The sequence below is a fragment of the Rattus norvegicus genome, chromosome 15 (assembly GCF_021556685.1).
Source record: "Rattus norvegicus strain SHRSP/BbbUtx chromosome 15, alternate assembly SHRSP_T2T, whole genome shotgun sequence".
Lineage (NCBI taxonomy): Eukaryota > Metazoa > Chordata > Mammalia > Rodentia > Muridae > Rattus > Rattus norvegicus.
Genome location: NC_141548.1, coordinates 35,487,635 through 35,508,092, shown reverse-complemented (window position 1 = coordinate 35,508,092; position 20,458 = coordinate 35,487,635). Strand labels below are relative to the sequence as shown.

At 38.6% G+C, this 20,458-nt stretch overlaps 1 protein-coding gene across 2 annotated transcripts in view; it reads left to right on the top strand.

Moving 5' to 3' along the window:
• The window catches only part of Xpo4 (exportin 4), a 90,973-nt gene that overhangs the window by 34,289 nt on the left and 36,226 nt on the right, over positions 1-20,458 (top strand). For both annotated transcript variants that reach the window (XM_087585255.1, NM_001395629.1), the window contains 3 exons: positions 6,063-6,179; positions 6,883-7,036; positions 17,456-17,568. In XM_087585255.1, coding sequence (XP_087441381.1) covers positions 6,063-6,179; positions 6,883-7,036; positions 17,456-17,568 — 384 coding nt within the window. The remainder of the gene's footprint in view (positions 1-6,062; positions 6,180-6,882; positions 7,037-17,455; positions 17,569-20,458) is intronic.

Below are 20,458 nucleotides of genomic sequence, written 5' to 3'. Positions count from 1 at the left end.
TATAATATAATATATTCTGATTCTGGTTTCCCCTCGCTCAACTCCTCCCATATCCTCCTTGCTCACCCAAATTTACACACTTTCTTTTGTGATTAGAATAAAATCATCCAAAAATAATAATAAGATAAAGCAGAAGCAAAGCAGAATAGGACATAGGATTTAAGGAGCATTTCTTAGATGGTGTAGCTTCCCGTGTGCTGTGGTGTACTGCTGCTGTGATCACGCATGTACTTAAGAGCCATGTCACTTCACGCTCATCTTTGTGAGGAGGCTGTCCTGCTGCCGTGGTTGTGATGGGTGCTGTGGTTACCTCATCTCAGCTGGGAATTGTCAGGCCTGCTGTCAATATGATTTGAGAGGAATAGGGAAACTCCTTTCTAGAAGAGTAGCTTAGGTTATTTTTTTAGGCTGACATACAAACTAAAAATTTAATCTATTTCATGTTTGCCTGTTTCCTTTGAAAGTAATAAGCCTATGCTAAGTCATTCTGAAAGATAGTTAAGCAGTATTTAAGCCTCCTTTTCCCCTCTTTTTCATGTTGGGCAGAAGTGGGTGTGAAATTCACTTGTCTACCCAGGGCTGCCCCTGGGCGAGATAGCCAAGTTAATCTCCCTTATCGCAATGTCTCATTGATGTTTTCTTAGAAGAGCAGCTGGAGGTCTGCTATATAGTATGGCAACCTTTCATACAGTTTATTCTTGGTAATAAGGATCCTGAGGCAAGAGCCAGGCTATTATAAGAGACAGTCCTCCCCCTGAACAAGAGCATTTTAGTTTGTCAGCTGGAGTTTGTATCTTGTGCTTATGGAGTTTGTATCTTGTGCTTATGAAGTGGGAAGGCACTCTGTCTCCGGGGGGCTTTTTAAAAATCCTTTTCTCCACAAGCATGAAATGAATGGCTTTGACGAGAGATGTGAATGCTGCTGTAGGAATTTTAGATGAAGACAGAGTTTTAAAAATTGTCAGCCAGTGAATAAACTTTTGAATTTCTAGTACTTCAATGAAAGAAGCCATACTATGAAAATAGTTTTTTTTTGAGAGCAGGTGTCATGTATCCCAGGTTGACCTAAAAATTTGAGATATGGCTATGGATACCTCAGACTCCTGATTCTTCTGTATTGTCTTCCAAATTCAAAAACTGTAGCCATGTACCACAAATACTCAATTTTTATGTAATGCCTGGGACCAAAACCAGGGAGGGCTTCATGCAGTTCTAGGCAAGCACTCAGTAACTCAGTTACATTCTCAGCTCAGGGAGACTTTTTTTTGGTAAGATTGAGACCTTATTCCCTTGTCTTCTATTTGCTTTATCAATCTAAATTAAAGACAGCAAAAATGGGAGTGGGGCGTGAGGGATTACTCAGTATTTAAGAGCACTGTTCTGCTAGAGGATCTGGGTTTGATTCTCAGCACCTTCATGTTGGCTCACAACTGTCTTACTGCTACTCTAAGAGATTCAATGCCTTCTCCTGGTTCCGAACATACCTGCAAAAATACTCATAAACATAAAAAAATAACCTTTAAAAAATTAGGAAACTTGAGTATTTATTTTCTACCTCCTCCTGGGTCAGCAGTTTAAATACAAATAGCTGAGGACTCTGCTCCAAGCAGCATCTAGTGACCCTCTTCTAAGCGATAATTTATCTTGTAGTTCTAATTTTGGCAGTCAAGAGGTAGGACCTAAACAACCCAGTGTGTGATAATTAAAAAAATACCACCTTCGCTCTACCTTATCCTAATTGTTGCATTTATGCAGTACTTAGAGGAAGTCATGTAATCCGAATGCAGAATAACTGGATTAGGTAGGCAAAGAGTGGATGAGACTTTATTCAGATGATAAATGAATTATCTTGCCTACAGTTTAATGGGAAACAGTTTTCTTAGTCTAGACAGTAGGTTGTTTTGTGGTGTTTTTGGTATTCCTAATGATTTCTACAGGCTGTTTCTATTGATAATGTATTTCAGAAACAGGCACAATAGACTTTGTAACTTGGTTTATAAATGGTCACTGAATGAGGATGATGAGTGAAGAGCTGCCTTCTGGTGTTGTCCGGTTGCCAGGGGCTGTGAGCCTAGACTGCCTCAAAGGCCACTTGAGAAACCCTGTGAGGCCGACGTAGTAAATCAACAGGCGTGGGGATCTGTTAGTGTGTAGCCCCTTTGTTTCTCCAACAACCTAGAGCCTTCTTCAGTGGCTTCCAAGTAGTCATTCATTGTTAGATAGTTGCTATAAAAAGGGCTTCTTGTAGAAAAATATACAGGGTGTAAGTTTTATTTGAAACATTTTTGTTATACCTAGACAATAACAGATATAAACTTATTTTTTATGATCTTAGATAAATAAAGCATTCTTGTGATAATGTCTTAAAATTCTGAAAGTTTGTGCTTATGGTTTCAGTCAAAGCCCTCCTTAGTATGAAAAATTTCCTGTTTCTCAGTCTATTTTCATCAGATTTCACTGAAATTTCTAGCGACAGCTTTTGTTACCCTCTTGAGTATCAGAGTCAATCTCTACAGTATAGAATGCTATCTAGCCGTGACTGACAAAGGGTAGGGACAGCACTTGAAAGTGCTGGTGGTTGGAGGGGGAGTAAACGGCACTGACTGCACTTGTGTCCCCTGAGTACTGAATGCCTGCAGCAACAGACAGGAGCCTTCTTCAGTGGTAAGTGAGGCCCAGAGTCGGTGCTCTCTCCCAGGCACGGTTGACGGCTTTTAGCTCCGGCAGGGACATTCTTTCTTGGAGCTGCTTTTTGCTTTCCTGTCTCCATCCCGGTATAATAAGGGTAACTTTACTTACATATTCATGCTATGCTTAATTCTCTTGTGAATAGAGAGAACTACTTTGTTGATATATAGCAGAGTACTTTGCTTCGTTCCTTTATAATCAGTATTTAATGCACTTTCTCCAAGGAATGAGGTTTTCATTTGGTATCCTTTAGTTAGAATAGTATAGTATAATCAGAGTTTATGATGCTACTCTCATATCTACACAAGTTTTTCAAATTGAACTTTTTTGTAGTATTTGAAAATATCTCACTAAATTTCAGTTTTCTGAAAAGTCATGAGTTAGGTATGAGTCAGAATAGCATTTGATATCTACATGCTATATCATTATCTTAGTACATTGTGTTTCCAGGTGGTGTAGTGAAATTCAATTTTTACTTAAAGGTTTCTGTTTTAAAACTAAAGTAGAAAAAGTATAAAGAATATAAATTGTATGTTTTGTAACTAATGTGTGTACATGCATTAAGAAAGTAAAGAGCTATATGTAAATAACTTCAGTAATAATCCCCAGACAGTAGGATTGTAGGTAATTTTATTTTCTTCTAACTTTTTTTAACCGTCTGTTTTTTTCTAAGGTTAAGATATGATATATTATACTCATAGGTTGAAACATTCGTATGTTTAGGAAGCTGAGTCTGAGATGCGAACACCTCTTGTTCTTGATGTTCACGTGTTGAGGATAAAGGTTAGAGGGGTGTCTTCATTAGGAGCCTCTCCCACCTGCAGAAGCTCTTCTCACTTTCCTTCACAAATGGACATTCATCTGAAGAGTGGGGCTGGGGGAGAGGGAATGAGACTGCACTCACTTGCCTTTATGTGCTATTGTGTACACCCTGGGTGAGTTTGCTTGGTTGGATGGCAATGGTTTTGCTGCAGCTGGCCTCTGTTGGCTCCCTGTGCTGAGCTATACTGTATCACTAAAGGAAACCTACTTGTTGAAAGCCTTAGGTGCCTAGCAGTGTTCACTAGCTTTGCCTTGTTTGTATTTTTATCCATTTATTCAACCATGAATATAAGCTTAGGAAATATTTATTTTATATAAGAGAAAATCTTTATTGTGAATATAGTTTAATAATCAATTAGGCATTGTACTAAGAATCTGAATATGACCATAGTTTCAAAATTATACCATTTTGTGTAAGTACCAGAAACCAGCCTGTGGTGAGTTACAGTACTTGTGGGAAAGGATTATAGCACATTATTTGTAAGGATGGTGACAGTTTGCATTTAACAAGTGCTTCTTGATTTTCAAAAGCAGAGTATGTGTAAATTGTATTTAGTGATTGATATCTGAGGTTAATTTTCTTGTTTTAGACATGTTTTCAAATATTTTATTTCTTCATAATATAGACAGTGAAGTATTACAGCAGATGGGTGAGAAGTAAAGCTAAGAGTTAGAGAATACAGGCCACTAAAATTGTCTTCAGAATTATGGAATCTCAGAAGTTAATTTAATTTTATTATTTTATTTAGTATATTTCCCCCACCAAATCTTTAATAAGTATACAATAAGGTGTGTATATTCATTTATGCATATAATCAGATTTAAAGATGTTCGATATTATTTTAATTTATCTATGAAGTATTGATGGCTGGTGCTTTAATTTTCTTTTTAACGTTCTGGGGATTACTTTCGAGGCTGAGTCACACACTATGTGGTCTTTTTAAGCTGGCCTCCAGTGATCCCCAGCCTTAGCCTCCAAGTAATGAGGGTTTGTAGAACTGTGGACCATGCCTCTATGCTTGGCTGATGAATGAAGAACTCTAATCACCATGTAAAATGAAGATTATTTAACTTGGTAAATGTTTGAAATCCCTTTGAGCAGTAAAGACAGGGACAAATTGCTCTCTACATGAGGCACTTGTGCCTGATTTCTCATACTGTTTTCCTCAGGCCCATGAATTTTCACGTATTTTTCTGGAAGATTTGGGAATAAGTGAACTTGTGTATTAAATTAAAATAAGTGTGTGGGGGTTGGGGATTTAGCTCATTGGCCCTGGGTTCAGTCCTCAGCTCTGGGGGGGAAAAAAGTGTGTATTTTGAAGTAAATGAGTGTGGGGACAGGGCTAAGTTCATTTTTTATGAGGAACTCTTGCCTAATGATCATAATAACCTTGGTTCAACCCTCAGGACAGCCAATAAATATTAACAAAAGTGTCTGTGTGCACAAAAACTAACCTAAGTAGCTGTAGAATTTTCATTATTATATAAGGCACCTTTAGTAGATTCTTCTGGATTCTCCATAATTTATGAAGCTGCTTACCTGTGCTTATTTTGGTTGTGATTAAGAGGTGAACAGTATCTACTTCCTTTAAAACTTAAAAAAAAAAAACATTTTTAAAGGAAGTTTTTAAAAAGTAAAAGTAGTATATTGTTTATCCATGTAACTGTTACTTACCTAAAGCAGACATCAGCTCTCCAAGTCTGTAGGAATTTCACTTTATGTATATTTGCTAAGATTTGCCAAACCAAGCATCTGTAAGGTCAAGGTACTGACATCAGAAGCATTTCTGAACAAAGATGCAGTTGGTGGGGTGGGCCCACTGTGTTCAGCTGTTGTGTAAGCTTGCAGAAATAGTATCATCTCGACTTTAATCTTTCGGTTGTTCAGAGGTAGTGTGCATATTTCTGTCTAACCCCTGGAAATGTGCCAAAATAATTCATAGCCTTATCTCCATCCTTGTTACCTTGACTCTAAAGAGTCTGTGAATAAGATTGAGGAGTTGGTGTTCTAAGTGTATCTAGTAGACCCAAGGAAAAGGAAAAGTTTCTTTCTTTGATTTCAAAAGCTTTGAGGTACTACCTGTTTGGTATTTGGAGATTAAAGTCTGTATTACTTGTCATCTGTTTGAGAACACATTTTTACATTCATGAGAAAATGAGGGTGGGAGGCATGAGGCTGAATGTTGGTGGCCTCTGGCAGTTTACCCTCTTCAGGTCATAGTTCTTTCAAGTGTAAAAATGTATGGATTATTGTGTAAATTAAATGAAACAAGGAATTGAACAATTACTTAATTATTAACAACCATTAAAATGTCAGTTGCCCTCTAGAGTTGAGTGGAGTCGTGTGCTGGGTTCCAGGCCTCTGTGAGTCCAGATGTTAGCATTTTCCACCCTACTTGAAAGGAGAGCCAGTCTTCTTAGTCACATCCAGAGTTCTGCTGGGCAGTTAGAGGCTCTGAAGCTGTAGCACACAGAAATTATGTTTGAACAAATTATATTGAAACAAAGTTTTGAAAAATGGAATGACTTACAATTATTTCTTATTGATATAGCAAACTCTGGCCTGTTCTATTCTAACTGCTCTATTGAGTGAATTTTCAAGTTCAAGTAAAACTAGCAACATTGGACTGAGTATGGAATTCCACGGTAACTGCAAACGAGTCTTTCAGGTATTGGTGCCTTTGTTTTATGTTTTAATTACTGGGCAGTCTGCTCTTTGTTCGGTTTGTTCCCAGTGGTGACAGCATTTGTTTTAGACATTTGGGTAGTAGCTTATGTCTGAAGACTTGTGCTGAGATTCATAGGACATAGTAAATTGATTGGTAAGTTTGATTTCTGTAATTGATAAGTTGAAATTATTCAGTTCTCATCTTGAAGCAACAAAAAAGAGAACATTATAAAAAATATTCCTTAGTTTACAGTTTTCTTATCAGGTTGTGATATATTTCAATTGATAGGATTCTGCTGGCTTTAAAAATAGGACTGGCTCAGTGCCAAAGAAGGTCATATATTTAAAATGTTATTGCAGATGGTGTGGCTCTTTATCTCTTGAGTGTATTGTTTGGCTCTGGAGTAAAGTTATGTGAAGGCATTGGCTTAAGTCCTGAGGCGCTGCACTATAGCAACTGGCTGTGCCAGCCCTACAGTCGCATTCGCCCTCAAAGGCTTTCCTGCATGGAGGAGCATTTATATTACAGTCAATGGTGTTACTTGAAAGTGCACTGATGTTAGAAGCCACAAGATGGAAAACATTCTTAAGGAAGTAGTACCATCTAATGGAAACCTTAAGGTTCTTGTTTGTTTTATGATTCTAAAAAGGAATGCACTTTGAGTAAGTGTCATGCAAACCGGTGTGTGATTTATTGTCCATAGGAAGAAGACCTTCGTCAGATCTTCATGTTAACAGTTGGAGTTCTGCAGGAATTCAGCAGACGGGAGAACCTCAGTGCTCAGATGTCCTCAGTGTTTCAGCGGTACCTTGCACTAGCCAACCAAGTCCTGAGCTGGAATTTTCTCCCTCCAAATTATATCCTTTTAACAATGGGAGGGGTTGACTTGGCGGTGACTTTATAGAAGATATAATCATGAAGCGCAGTCCTGTGTGTCCTTACCTTTTTGGTGTGTGAAGCATTCTGTTGAATGGAGGCTTGGTTTTTCTTTTTGGAGAATTGGAATTTTATAATACCATAGTACAGTAGAATGTAGAAAGGCTAACGTCATATTTACTATATTTTGAGGAGGATTGAACGTATGACAGCCTTTGTTAGCTAATAAGGCTGTTGCTGACTGAGGGAAAGGATGGTAGTCCTGGGAAAGAAAAGACGAAATGTATTGTGAAAGAAAAATGCTTTTTTATTCAGCAGTAGAACCATTTTCTCCTTGATATGTGATTAAATTAGATTGTTTCCTGACTTTGCCTAGTTAGAAGGACTCTGGTTTTGCACTTCTGCTTATTGCTGAAGTGTACACAATAAGTTAGTGATAAGCTTTCAGTTGAGAGCATCCGCGGCTGAGTGCCATGTTGTACCTCAGAGTACTGTGGTACCTGCTTGTAGCATTGTTCAGTCCGGCAGATCTAGTTTTGAACCTCAGTTGATGTCCAGCAAATTGCTGAGCCTTTCTGAATCTTAATTTTTTCCAAACAGAAAGAGGATGTTGACTAAACAGTGTAGTTAGCGCTCTCAGAGTCAGCTGCTGTTACAGAGCTTTCCTCTGCCCTTTCCTAGGGCTCTGCAATAGTTTGTTTCAGAGACAAATGCTATTCCTAAGAAGATGAGAAATCTCGTCAGAACTTTAGGATAAGTGAGTCTCATTTTTGTTCCAATAGAGTCAAGATCTGCTGTTTCCATATGTGTATGCTTGAGACCTGTAAAACTGAGAATTAAGGTGTGTGATGAACTGTGATTTCCACTGTCAAGCTACTATATTTACCTAGTAGAAAAGAACTGCAGAAGGCAGGTGGTATGAGAGAAATCGAGCCACTGACTCCTTAAAGCCGGAATTCTCCAGGCTTCTTTGCCAAAGGGCAGTCACATTGGAATGAAGCTTGCTACTGCGTTAATCACACTCTCTTCATGCCTGTTCGTTCTTTTCCACCTGTTAACCACTTTTATATCTTTAATATATAAGTTTAATTCTTTATATTAAAGAATTGTAAGGGGCACGTACTTTGATTTTTGCTTTGGGTTTTTGAGCGAACTGATTTCTGTAGCCCAGGCTGGCCTTGAACTCAAAGCTGTGAGTTCCTGCTTCTTCTCTCCAGTGTTAGGATTTTAGGCCTGAGTTGCCATCCCTAGGCACATACTTTCTTAATTTTTCATTTTTAAAACATTTTTCTTTTGAATGTCACATTGTTTGCTTCAGGCTACATTTTCTTTTCTGTCCCTCTTTTGAGGTAAGACAGAACCTGCAAATCTAGCAGTCTGGTCTTGAATTCATGATTTTTTTTTTTCCTTCAGTCTCCCAAATGGTAGAATTATAGGTGTATGTTATCACATCCAACTTGTTTCTTTTTGTTTTGTTTAAATTTTGTACCTTTATATACTTTTATTGTTTGAATGTTTTACCTTGCATTTGTGCATGGTCCCTGCAGAGATCAGATGAGGTGAATCAGATCCCCTAGAAGAGGATACAAGGAGGTGTGAGTACTGGGTATCACATTTTGTTGGTACTGGGTATCAAACCCTGGTCCTCTGTAAGAACAGCCAGCGCTTTTAACTGCTGAGCCATCTCTCCAGTTCCTTGTTTTGTTTTTTAAAGGATGGCTTGTCGAACTTTATTCAAAAGAGTCTGTTGTTAGAGTTTAAGTACCACTGAAGCAGGATCTTGTTGTGAACAAAAATTAGATTAGTTCCTCTCCTAAGTTTTTTAGTTTAAAACAATAACAACAACAACAAAACAACTAAAGGGGCAGTCACTGAGCCTGCATGGTTCTGCACTAGGTCCTCTCCAGGCATGTTATGGTTGTTGGCGTGGTGGTTTTATGGGACTCCTAACTCACCACCCTTGGGGCCATTTTCCTCCAACTGGGTTGCTTTGTCCATCCCTGATAAGAGAGATTGTGCATAGTTTTATTGTAACTTGATTTGTTGTTTTGATAGGGTTTCTCTGTGTAGCTCTGGCTGTTCTGGAACTGGCTCTGTAAACCAGGCTGGCCTCTAACTCACAGAGACCTGCATGCCTCTGCAGGGATTAAAAGTGTGCACTACCTCCCCACCCAGCAGTCTAATTGTAACCTGTTATGCTGTGTTCTGTTGATACCATTTGGAAGCGAAGGAGTGAATCTGGGGGAGTTGGAGTTTAGGGATGGGGCTGAGAGGAGAAACTTCTGTCAGGCTGTATTGTATGAAGAAGAGTTAAACAAAACAGAAAAATCAGAGTTAAAAGAAAACTTAGTAGTTAAGACCACTGGCTGACCACTAGAGGACCAGAATTCTGTTCCTAGCATACAACCATCTGTAATTCATTTTAGAGGATATGATGTCTTCTTCTGGCTTCCTCAGGCACCAGGCATCCATATGGTCCACAGACATACATGTAGGCAAAGCACCAATGTACATAAAGTAATAACTTTATAAGAAGGGCACACACCTGTAAACACAGCATTCCCTTGGGAAACAAAAGGAGGAGGATTGCCATAAGTTTAAAGCCAGCTAGAGTTACAGAGCAAGACAGCGTTTTAAGAAAACCAACAAAACAAGAAAGACACCGAAAAAAACTTGGAACAGGTTTTAAAAGTACCAGTCCATATGGAGCTATCAAAACATTAATTATGTATGTAGTAAAAATCAACAAAAATTACACTGCATATATCATAGCCAATTCTAAGTGTTTGCCAATTCTAAGTGTTTTAGGGGAAAATATAGTTGGCAGAGAGTTACTATTTTGAGAAGAGAAACAGTTTCCTAAGAGTTTGGAAACAAAGTTTGAATTATACACACTCATAAAATAGTTTGTACAGTCCTTAGACAAAGCATTGGAGAGTAAGCACCACTGCAGCGTTGCCAAAGGACACCGTCCCTCTGAAGGGCTCCTGTGAGGGGGGGTTCAGGGCTCTCCCTGACTGCACAGTGGGTTTCGGGCCAGCTATGACACAGACCCTGAAGAGGGCTGGGTCAGGAGAGGTGGCTGATCTTGTAAATGCTCGCTGCTGCTCTCCAGAGGACTCAAGCTCAGTTCCCAGCACTGGTGTTGGACAGCTCATAACTGCCTGTTTGGCTCCAGAGGATCTAACACCCTCCTCTGGCCTCCATGGTCACCCATATGCACATGAACAGACACATGTACACATAAATATAAAAAAAAATAAAAGAATTCTACTTCATACTGTAAGTGTATGTGTCCAGTGACTGGTGTAATTCCATATATTGGTAAGCTAGACTAGAGCTGAGTACTCTTTTGAGTAATAGATTTCAGTTTAGGAGAACTTGGCAATGATATTAAAATGAAGGTACAGTTTGGGCATTAATTAGTGAAATGCTTCTCAACAAACCAAATTCTGACTGAATTATATTTTTGACAGTTGCTTGGAGAGCCATCTATCGTATATAATTGGTAGGGGGAAAGTTGGACAAGTATTTAGGTTTGTACCATAGAGAGAGTCAAATAGTGAACTTAACTAAAATGGGTGTTAATTGCCTTTAAAAAATGATTATCTTATAGGGGAAATGTAGTAGCAATTAGGCCTTATAAAATGTCTCAGTCTATCTTATGTCAGTATGTGTGAACATTTAGAATGATACCAGGATGTGTTCATTCATCTAAATACATCTTGATGTGTAATTTTTTAATGTATTTTAGTCTTTTGTCTTTTTATTTGATGTATTATCTGTATAAACTGATGATATAACTGTTCCATGGTGTGGTTTTTATTGTAGGTATGAGGGAAAGACCCTAAATATTCACAGCAGTATTCTCTATAAAGTGGAAACAGCTCAAAGGTCTGTGAGCTGCTAAGGGAATAAATGAGATGTGGCATATTCATATAATGATATATATTTGTTAGTAAATGAAATACTTGCTCATGCTAACACGGGCAAACTTTGGAGACATTATATTAAGATATTGTGAGAGCAGTGATTTAGAGAGAACTTTAATACATGACTGCATGTCTATGCAGTGTTCAGAATAAGCAAACTGGAGACAATACATAGGGGTTACCTAGAGCACTGGTGTTTGGAAGGCATGGGAGATGACTGGAGAACACACCAGGCTTCTGGGGTGATGAGTATGTTCTAAAATTAGATGTGTTCATGGTACTTAACTGTGAATATAGCAAAACTATCTCATCACTGAACAAATTGTATAGTATGTGAATTATGTCTCTATGGAGCCTTTAAAAATATCTGGCATGCCAAGGTTTATTATGCTGCTTTACTGATTAGTTGTCGTCCCCTCGTGCATCTCCCTGTGTGAGCTCCCTTAGTAGAATTTTATTGTAGGGAATGATTTGCAGTGAAGATAGAATTTGGGGAGTCATTACTGTAATATGAAACTATGGTCTTAAAAGGCAGAAAGAAGCCAAGGAGCCTGAGAAGACCAGCTGAGTACATGGGAGAAGGCGGCCAGGAGAATTGGGGGAGAAAAGATAAAAGAGTTTCAAATAAAGGTAGTCAGTATCTACTTCCAAGGGTTACCTGGGGGTGGTTTTCAATTACATCTCATACATTAGAGATGGAGTCATACCTAGTGAGCGTAGATATTATTCCATAGAACGCCAGTCAGCTGCGCTGCCCCTAGACTGAGAGTGAGTCAGGGGATGGAACATTTTATACTTGCAGTATTGTCTGTCCAAGGGGAAAGAGAAACAGGATTTAGGGAAGGCGAGGTGCTGTAATGTTGGCCAGTGATAAATGTTAAGATAGTGTAGGCTCAGGCTGAGATGGTGAGGAAGGTCAGACGCCATGTGTTGGTGTGAAGTGCATGACTTCATGATAACAGAGTTTTATTAAATTTGGTTGGATCAGCTCTAAGATTGCTTGAAACTGGAGGAATAGAGTACAGAAATGTGATAGAATGTTTAAATGCAGATGTAACGCAGGGTTGGGTAGTATAACCTTCAGTCCAGTGAGAGTTTCACTCTCACTGTTGTTTGCATTGCTGTCTGATGTCATACATTGGAAAGTAGGTGAAATGAGTAGTCAGTATCTGAAATCATGTATGCATTATCCTTTTCAGGAGTGTTTCCACATTCCAGAAAAAGTATTTAAAAAGAAGCAGCAGGGTTTCTGACTCTGAGCTGTTGGGGGAAAGAGTCATGGAAGAACACTCGTCTTTCGGTACAGTTAATTGTGCTGACTGTATGTATAATTGTTCAGAAACTCTGTTTGGTTTTGTAGCTCTTGGACATGTTGTTCCTGCCTGCCTTCTCTCCTGCCGGATGTACCCTGTTCTCCTCTTAGTTCTAGATGGTGTTGTACCACACTGTGCACTCTTCTATGTCACTGTGCAGGAGCATGGAGTGACAGTGCTCAGAGGCAGAGAAAGCCAGGCAGCACCTGGTGTTCACATAGTACCTTGTGTAGTTTAAGTTAGTGCAAGAATAGAAGGGATGGGATAAATACATACTTTTAAATGCAATGAGTGAACTTGCTTTCACAGCCTTATTCAACTACCTAGGAAACTTAGGTCAAAGGTGTCTGAGAAGCTGCAGCCTGTGTATTGGTGGCAGCTCTATTTGGTACCCCTTACCTTTTGGATTGGGAAGTTTGTTTGTTCGTTTGTTCGTTCGTTCATTCAGGTGTAAGCTTAGGCAAATATGGTTTGCCTACTATAACTATATTTCTCACTAGAAAATGATTTATTTAACATACTTAACACTTGTAAGGAATTTGTCTGCTAGGTTCTTAATTGCCAGCCTAGGTTATTTCAGTTCATTCTCCGTGAATGCCACAGCAGGGCCATCCCAGGCTGTGCTGTGCAGCTTAGAGTGTAGTGCTGCTTCATTTGGAAAGTGATGGCTGTGGGAATGGAGCTGCTTTCTGGATTATATAGGTCTTCCCTACTTTAGGTCTGCTGGCAAGGGAGTCATAAGGAAAGAAGGAGCACTGTGTGGAGAGATTTGCTTTACTGATTCCTAAACTGAGTCCTCCTAGGTCTTTCTATGCATTTAATGTTGTTTTTAGAAAGCTGTTAAGTAGAAAGCACATCATGACGATCGAAGTTTAACTCTTTTGAGAACTAATTGAAGCAATTTTTGACATAATTTAGTGTATCATTAGCAGACTTGGTTTTTTTTTAATGTTTTTTTCTTTTTATTTATTCTTTTCTCATAAAGATTTACTTATTTTATATGTATGAATACAGTGTCACTCTTCAGACACAGCAGAAGAGAGCGTCGGACCCCATTACAGATGGTTATGAGCCACCATGTGATTGCTGGAAATTGAACTCAGGACCTCTGGAAGAGCACTCTTTGTTCTTAACTGCTGAGCTATCTCTCCAGCCCCAGATTTGGGTTCTTATGCACTGGTGACATAGCAATACAAACCTCTCGCCTTAATGTAAATTACTAGTCCACTCAGTTGAACATACAAAGGTAGTTTTAAATGTTTTGGTAGTGCTCTTGGTAGTGTTGTATATCTGTTTAGATAAAGATCACATATATTTGTGCACGTACAGATCTCGTGCCCACTGAAGAGGTTCAGGGGTTAACATTGCTTCCTCATCAGCACTTGTTTTTTATGTCTGTAACCATCCTTCTCACCGTTAGTTCCCTAGTGCTGGCATTATAAGCATATGCTCCCAGTTCACGTGGTGTTGGAGATTGAACCCAGGTCTGCATGCATACAGAATGATCACTTTACCAACTGAATCACATCCTTAATTTTTTTTTTCAGTGTCACAATGTGATACCCTCACTGAAGGTGTTAGTAAATGGACAAGAGCTATTTTGTTTATGTTAATTCTCATGCATTTTCCAACTGCAGCACTGCCCTGTGGTTGAGATGAATGTACTTGCTGAGAGCTGTCTGTTATTCAAGAACTTGACACAGAAGACTTGGTAGGATTAGCCAGTGAGAGTCACTGGTAGGGAGTGATTAAACTTGTCCTCCGGCTTTTGGCCTGTGTGCGTTTGTCTTGGTGCTGAAGTTACAGAATAGGGCAGGTGTTGTGGATGTGTTTTTGATTCCTCAGACGTCTGTGAGCTTTTTTTCTTTGAAGAATTTGAAAGGCTCTTTGTGGAGAGGGGCAAAGAATATTGAATTTGTTTCTGCTCCAAGCTACAGTAGAATTTGCATGCAGCTCTGGCTGATTTTCCAAGAGATTAGGATGGTGTTGAGCTTGGAAGCCTGGTTGAGTTTTAGCACCTCAGTTCTGCCCTTTGTTAGAACCTGGCTGCGAGGGAGTGGGTTAGTGACAGACAGGGCCTATGCACTGGGACTTTGTAACGTCTTAATTTGGTCAAACATGAAAAAGGGAAGGTTAGATGAGGTTGACACAATTTTCAAAATGACACAGGCTTATTAAAAAACAGAATGCAGCTCCATATGAGTACCTTATTTGTAAGGTTATATTTTGCTGGTTGCAAATGAATTATATAAAATGGAAATTACATAAATATTTAAATATTTAGAAAAGTAATTAAGATTATCTCAGTAAAATTTGGAATTTATAGTGTTTTGTTTTGGTAAGATAATAGCTATTTATTGTTGTGATTCTTGTGCTTCATGAGCTCTGCCTTCTGTGTACTACATAAAATAAAAATAACTGATCAGTCATTAGCAGACCACTCTCTTATTGATGACATGTTTTTACAAGATAAGAGAGTATTGTATGTAGAAACCTGAATGTGTTTCTTTAGTCAGTGAGAACCAAAGCTTTGCAATCTTGTAAAAGCAACTATTGTTTATTGAAGTTAATTTTAATGAAATTTGCTTTATTTAACATTAAAGTAATTTCTTTTTTAAAAAAGAAAAAAGATTTATTTATTATATATAAGTACACTGTAGCTGTCCTCAGACACACCAGAAGAGGGCATCAGATCTCATTACAGATGGTTGCTGGAATTTGAACTCAGGACCTCTGGAAGAGCAGTCAGCTCTCTTAAGCACTGAGCCATCCAGCCCTAAAGAACTTTCTTAATTAAAAGTACTTTATTGTTATAGTAAGAGAGAAGTGAGCAGGAACACATGTTCTCTGACACAGAGTTCCAGTGCCATGGTACATGTGGAGGAGGAGGTCAGAGGACAGAGTTGCAGACTGGTTTCCCTTCTACCTTTAAGTGGGTTTCAGGGGTTGAATTCGGGCAGGTATCAGACGTGTACAGCTACAGATTTTGCCAGTACTCAACTTTTTTCTTTGCTTGTTTATTTGTTTGTTGTTTTTTGAGATCCAGGTATCTATGGAGCCCTTGCTGTCCTGGAACTCACTATGTAGAGTTCTGCCTCCATAGTGCTGGGTTTAAATTAAAAGCCTGTGTACTGCACCTGGCTTAGCATTTTTTTTTTAGGACATTGTTGTAAGAGTAGAAAAGTTAGATTTCTAAATTCTGACTGTAATGATTTTATTTGCTTTTTGGCTTTTTTTTTTTTTAAATTTAAAATTTAAAAATTGAGCTACCTTTGTTCTTTACATTATTTTGATATGTATGGTCTGTCTGCATACATTTATTATGTCTAGATCTGCATGTATGTGTTCACCTCACAGTGTCATGTGAGCTCTAGACTGAAGAAGGCATCACACCACTTCAGATCATGCACTATTTAAATAATTGGAGTATGTTTCATTACTGACCTTTCACATAATTAAAAAATACCTTTAATAAAATGGCACTAAAACTAAAAAAAGATAAATGCATTTGTTTTCTGTTTCAAGAGAGATAAAGCCTTGATGTCTTTACCCAGATGATCTGTTCTGAACACTGGAGATCCCTCCTCTGCTTTATTGTGAATTTCAAAGGCATCTCAAAGACTAGCCAGTAGACTGTTGCTGACATACACAGCAGACAGCAGCAGTAAGTCCTCCAATTTGTTTTTCTAAAAGGTAATGAGACGATGTCCCCTCATGCCTTTGAGGAAAGGAATCACTTTCCATTGGTCACTCTTGGTCTTCTTTTCTTTGTCATGTTCTGGTTTCCTTTCCTTAGGGTTTCATTCTCTGTGTCCACGAGGGGGCGGATAAGGGAAGAGGGAAATGCTGGGTGAGCCTGTTCAGGGTTTCACTTTTGTTAGTCAGAATTAGGAGTTTAGGAATGACATCAGAAAGAAGGAGCAACTTCCTTTCTTAGGACAACTGATTGCAAGCCCTCTTCAGAGACAAGACACAATCTCATAAACCAGCTTTTAAAGGATGGTTTCCAAAGCATTGTTACGTATGGCCTTCAGGTTTTTTCTGCAAATAAATTCTCTCTAAAAAGAATGACTTGGGTATAAGGAAATGGTAAATGCCTGATTTTTTTGCAAGAGTGTCATCTTGGATGCCTGTATTGAGATTTCTCACTGAGTGAAGTGAATATTGCCTAGTTCAGCTTGCTCACAAAGAAGTACCATTTCATCCCAGGCAGCCTTCTTGCTCTTTAAAGCCTCAGTTACCGTGACACTCATCAACATCTATAGACACATACTTATTATGATAGTCAGTCGATTTGCAGCAAATTATGCTGCAACTGAAGCATATTTGATATTGAATACCTGACACCTAATATACTGTTTGAGTCCATGGGAAATGTGACTTGTTCAGTGTATGTATATGCTCATGTATATCAGTGTACATGTGTGTATGTTTGTGTAGAGGACAGGACAACTTCTGCAGTCATTCTGTGGGAGACAGTGTCTCTCTGGCCTGGAGCATATCAAGTAGGCTGCTGGCTGTCTAGTAAGTCCTGGAAGATCCAGGCCTTTCTACCTCCCTTGAGCCTATGGGAATGTTGAATAAAAATACGTTATCTGTCAATTGCTTAATTGTTTGTTTTGACTTGGTGTTGGGCTACTGTGATCTCAATTTTTCTGTTTTAGTATGAGGCATAGTTGCTCGTCCATGTTTTTTTCCTGTGAGCATATTTCTTCTGGAAAATGGCTGTTTTTCCCCATAATCTATATGAGACTCATTTTGTGTATATGATTTTAGCTGTTTAAGGTAATGGGTGAAGTAATGGGGCAAATTTACAGAAATTGATTCTTTAAGTTAGTCTTTTGATATCTGTTTTTAAGTCACTTTCCCCCCTTCTGTTGCTTCTATTAAGATCTCTAATTCCAAAGGTTTTTGTGCCCCTGTGATAAGGGCACATAAGGACTAAAACCGTTACCTAACATTCCTATAGCATTCTTTTTTTCAGCACTTAATGCCTTTTATTCCTTAGCTTCATGCATGAATTATGTAGCATATGTGAAGAGGCTTAACCTGTTTCCATTGCATTCTTTCTGGCTGGCTGCTGTTATATTTAGGGTATACTTATAGTTTAAACAAAGTAAGAATGTTATTGTTGTTGACCTTGACACTTGATAACTGGGCAGACACTATATAGCTATGTTTGAATCCTCACAAAATGTGCTGCTGAAGCCAACGGAGTCCTGGCGGGAGGCACTTCTGGACAGCAGAGTCATGGAGCTTTTCTTCACAGTAAGTCCTGTCTTCAGCTCGGGCTAGCAGAGGGGGACGGGAAGAGGAAATGCCTTTGTTTTGCTTAAGCAAAACAGGACAGATCACCCCCCACCTCCCACCCTCCCCATTGGTTTCTCTTCTTACAACTGACTTGCTGAAAGAGAGAGTATATGACAAAGTTCTTGCTGATGTACAAATACTGTCTCATTTTGAAGGGCTTAGATCCTCCAGCAAAACCTCATAGACTTTGTAACCACTCTTTACAGTCCTGATAGCTTTTGTTTGTGTGGGTTACATAGCTATTATTACGTGACAGTGTTATCACGTTACAGATTAAAACTGATGAAGCGAGGGGCTGGGGATTTAGCTCAGTGGTGGAGCGCTTACCTAGGAAGCGCAAGGCCCTGGGTTCGGTCCCCAGCTCCGAAAAAAAGAACCAAAAAAAAAAAAAAAAAAAAAAACTGATGAAGCGAAAGGGGATGACAGCGCGAGTTATGGTCATTTGATTAAAATATGGCACGTTCTTATAAAAGTAAACTGAGATCTGGCTGAAAACTTGAAAAATTTTTTATTTCACTAAAAATATCAGCAAGAACCATCACATCATAACTTAAATACCTTCAATGAACAAATACTTTGAAATGTGTAGTGAAAACAACTGGCGTAAACTGGGTTTTGGTTTTGTTTGTTTTATATTTTGGCAAATCTCTCTAGCATCTGGTTTAATAAAAGTCAACCAGATTTTCCCATTTTATATTTTATACAGTTGGTATTTTAAATGATGTGACCTTAGGAAACACTTTCTGTGTGCGTCTATGCAGTGCATAGGGAAGAGCAGAAATGCGTTAGTGTTCTCGTAAACACAGTCTGCAGTGGCTAGCAAGTTGAGGGATCCCTGGACTGCATTTTGAGAATTGGTCCCTAGTGAGCTGTATTCACAAGACCTGAGCTAAGTTAATATTTAGGGGCAATTTATCTTAAATATTTCAATTTTAATTTTAAAGTGGCCTGTTAGTATCATCTAGCTACAAGAAACAAGCAGTCTATTCCCTTGTGTACCAGTGAGTTTTAGAATTTAAAAATACATGTATATGTTTGTTGCTAATTTTCAGTTACAGACTAGGTGTGAGGTTAGATCAGTGATTTGTACAAAAATAAAAATCAATAAAATCTAAGTAAACACCATTAAAAAGATGAGAATAAGGCAATTGTGTCTAATCTGAATCATTATAGTCTATCTTTTTAGGTGTTTTGAATATGAAGGAGCCTTTTGTGACCAAAACACTTATATTTCAGTGCTGTGGTATATATTTTAAAATGTCTGAAGCATGTTTGTCCATCCTCAGGCATACAGAAAACACATTTTCTACCACAGTGTCTTGCTTTGTAGTTGTGGAGATCGTACCCTGGGTCTTATGTGTGCCTGATTAGCACTGTGTCTCTAAGTTTCATCTCTGCCCTTCATAAGATGTTTCCTATGGAAATCTTCAGTCTGAGCATTCAGTTTCCTTTTTAAAACCAGAGGGAAAAAGTCTAAAACCATAACCAAGATCAAACGGTACTTGCAATAAATTTTAAGGACATTGTGGGGCATAGCATCTGACAGGAATTGTTTTGATACAAGTCCAAGTTCAGTTCTTTGTATTTGCTCGACAGAAAGTAGGTCCCACTCCAGCAGTTTGTGAAAAGGTGAAAAACTAGCTGGCGTGCTGCAAACATCTAGATCCGAACAGCTGTCTAGACAACGCAGACAGCTGCTCCTGTCAGCTGTGAACTACCACATGCAAATAACTTTGAATTGAAAAGTTAACCCTTTTCTACTTTGTCATTTTAGTAGTTTATGAGTGTAGCTATTTGTATTTAAGCAGTTTATAAACAATGACTCAATCTAATGGAGTTTTGCTAAATTTACCTTCATTTATATGAATTACTCAGTTTAATTTTTCCTTCCCTTAGATATCATTATCATGCTAGATTTCACTAGATAAGTGTACTGTTGCACAGGTTGCATGGAGTGAAGACTTAAATTTCTTGGCCATATCTGAAATTTTAAATGATTTTGGTTGCATTCTTCTCCTTAGAAGTTTACAAAGTTGTCAGTTTTCCTTTTCCTCCTCCTGTGTCAGACAGTACTTTCCTGGTTGTGGCTCTGGTGCTGCCCTCTGTGTGGATATTGGCATTCTTAGCTCTGCTTTGCTTTTCCCACCCTCCACATGCTCCTGGACTCGTAGTCTGCATGCTTACCGGGTATTGCCATTGGGTGGCACACTGGCATCTAATGTTTAAGCACACCTCAGCAGAAATCTGTCCTTGCTAACTCGTGCCTTCTGTGTGCTTATTTGGTGAATGACCTCTATCTGCTTGTCCCCCTGGGGTCCTCCCCTCGCTTCCTTTCTGTACAGAGGTGGTAGAGCTGCCCTTTAATTGTATGATATTGTTCAAATTGAAATCCATGTTCAATTATTAGAGTATGTTTTTGCAATGCGACAGACCATGAATCTATCACAAGAATTACATGTTTGACATGAGTTTTATATGGACTCTATTTCATGAAACAAATTAATTCTTGCTCCCAGAACAGTTGTTTTGTTTTAAATTGTAAACACTGGCTCTCATTAAGCATATTCATTATTTTGTGTTTTCATCCTGGTCCAGGAATGAATGGACGTCTGCCCCTATGTGGAGCAGACTATGTGACGTTTCTCTTGTCCCAGTTTGCTCTGTATGTGTTGGTAGAATCTGGTCTTGGGCATCTCAGTGAACTTTTGATTAGGATTCAGAGCATGAAGACACAGATTTAATTGTGCTTCATTTTAGTGTCTGCAACCAAGATGTACTTATGACTCTGTTGGTTGTACTTTGAAGTTACTATGTAAAGTCTAAAATACATTGGTTTACAGGTTCAAAA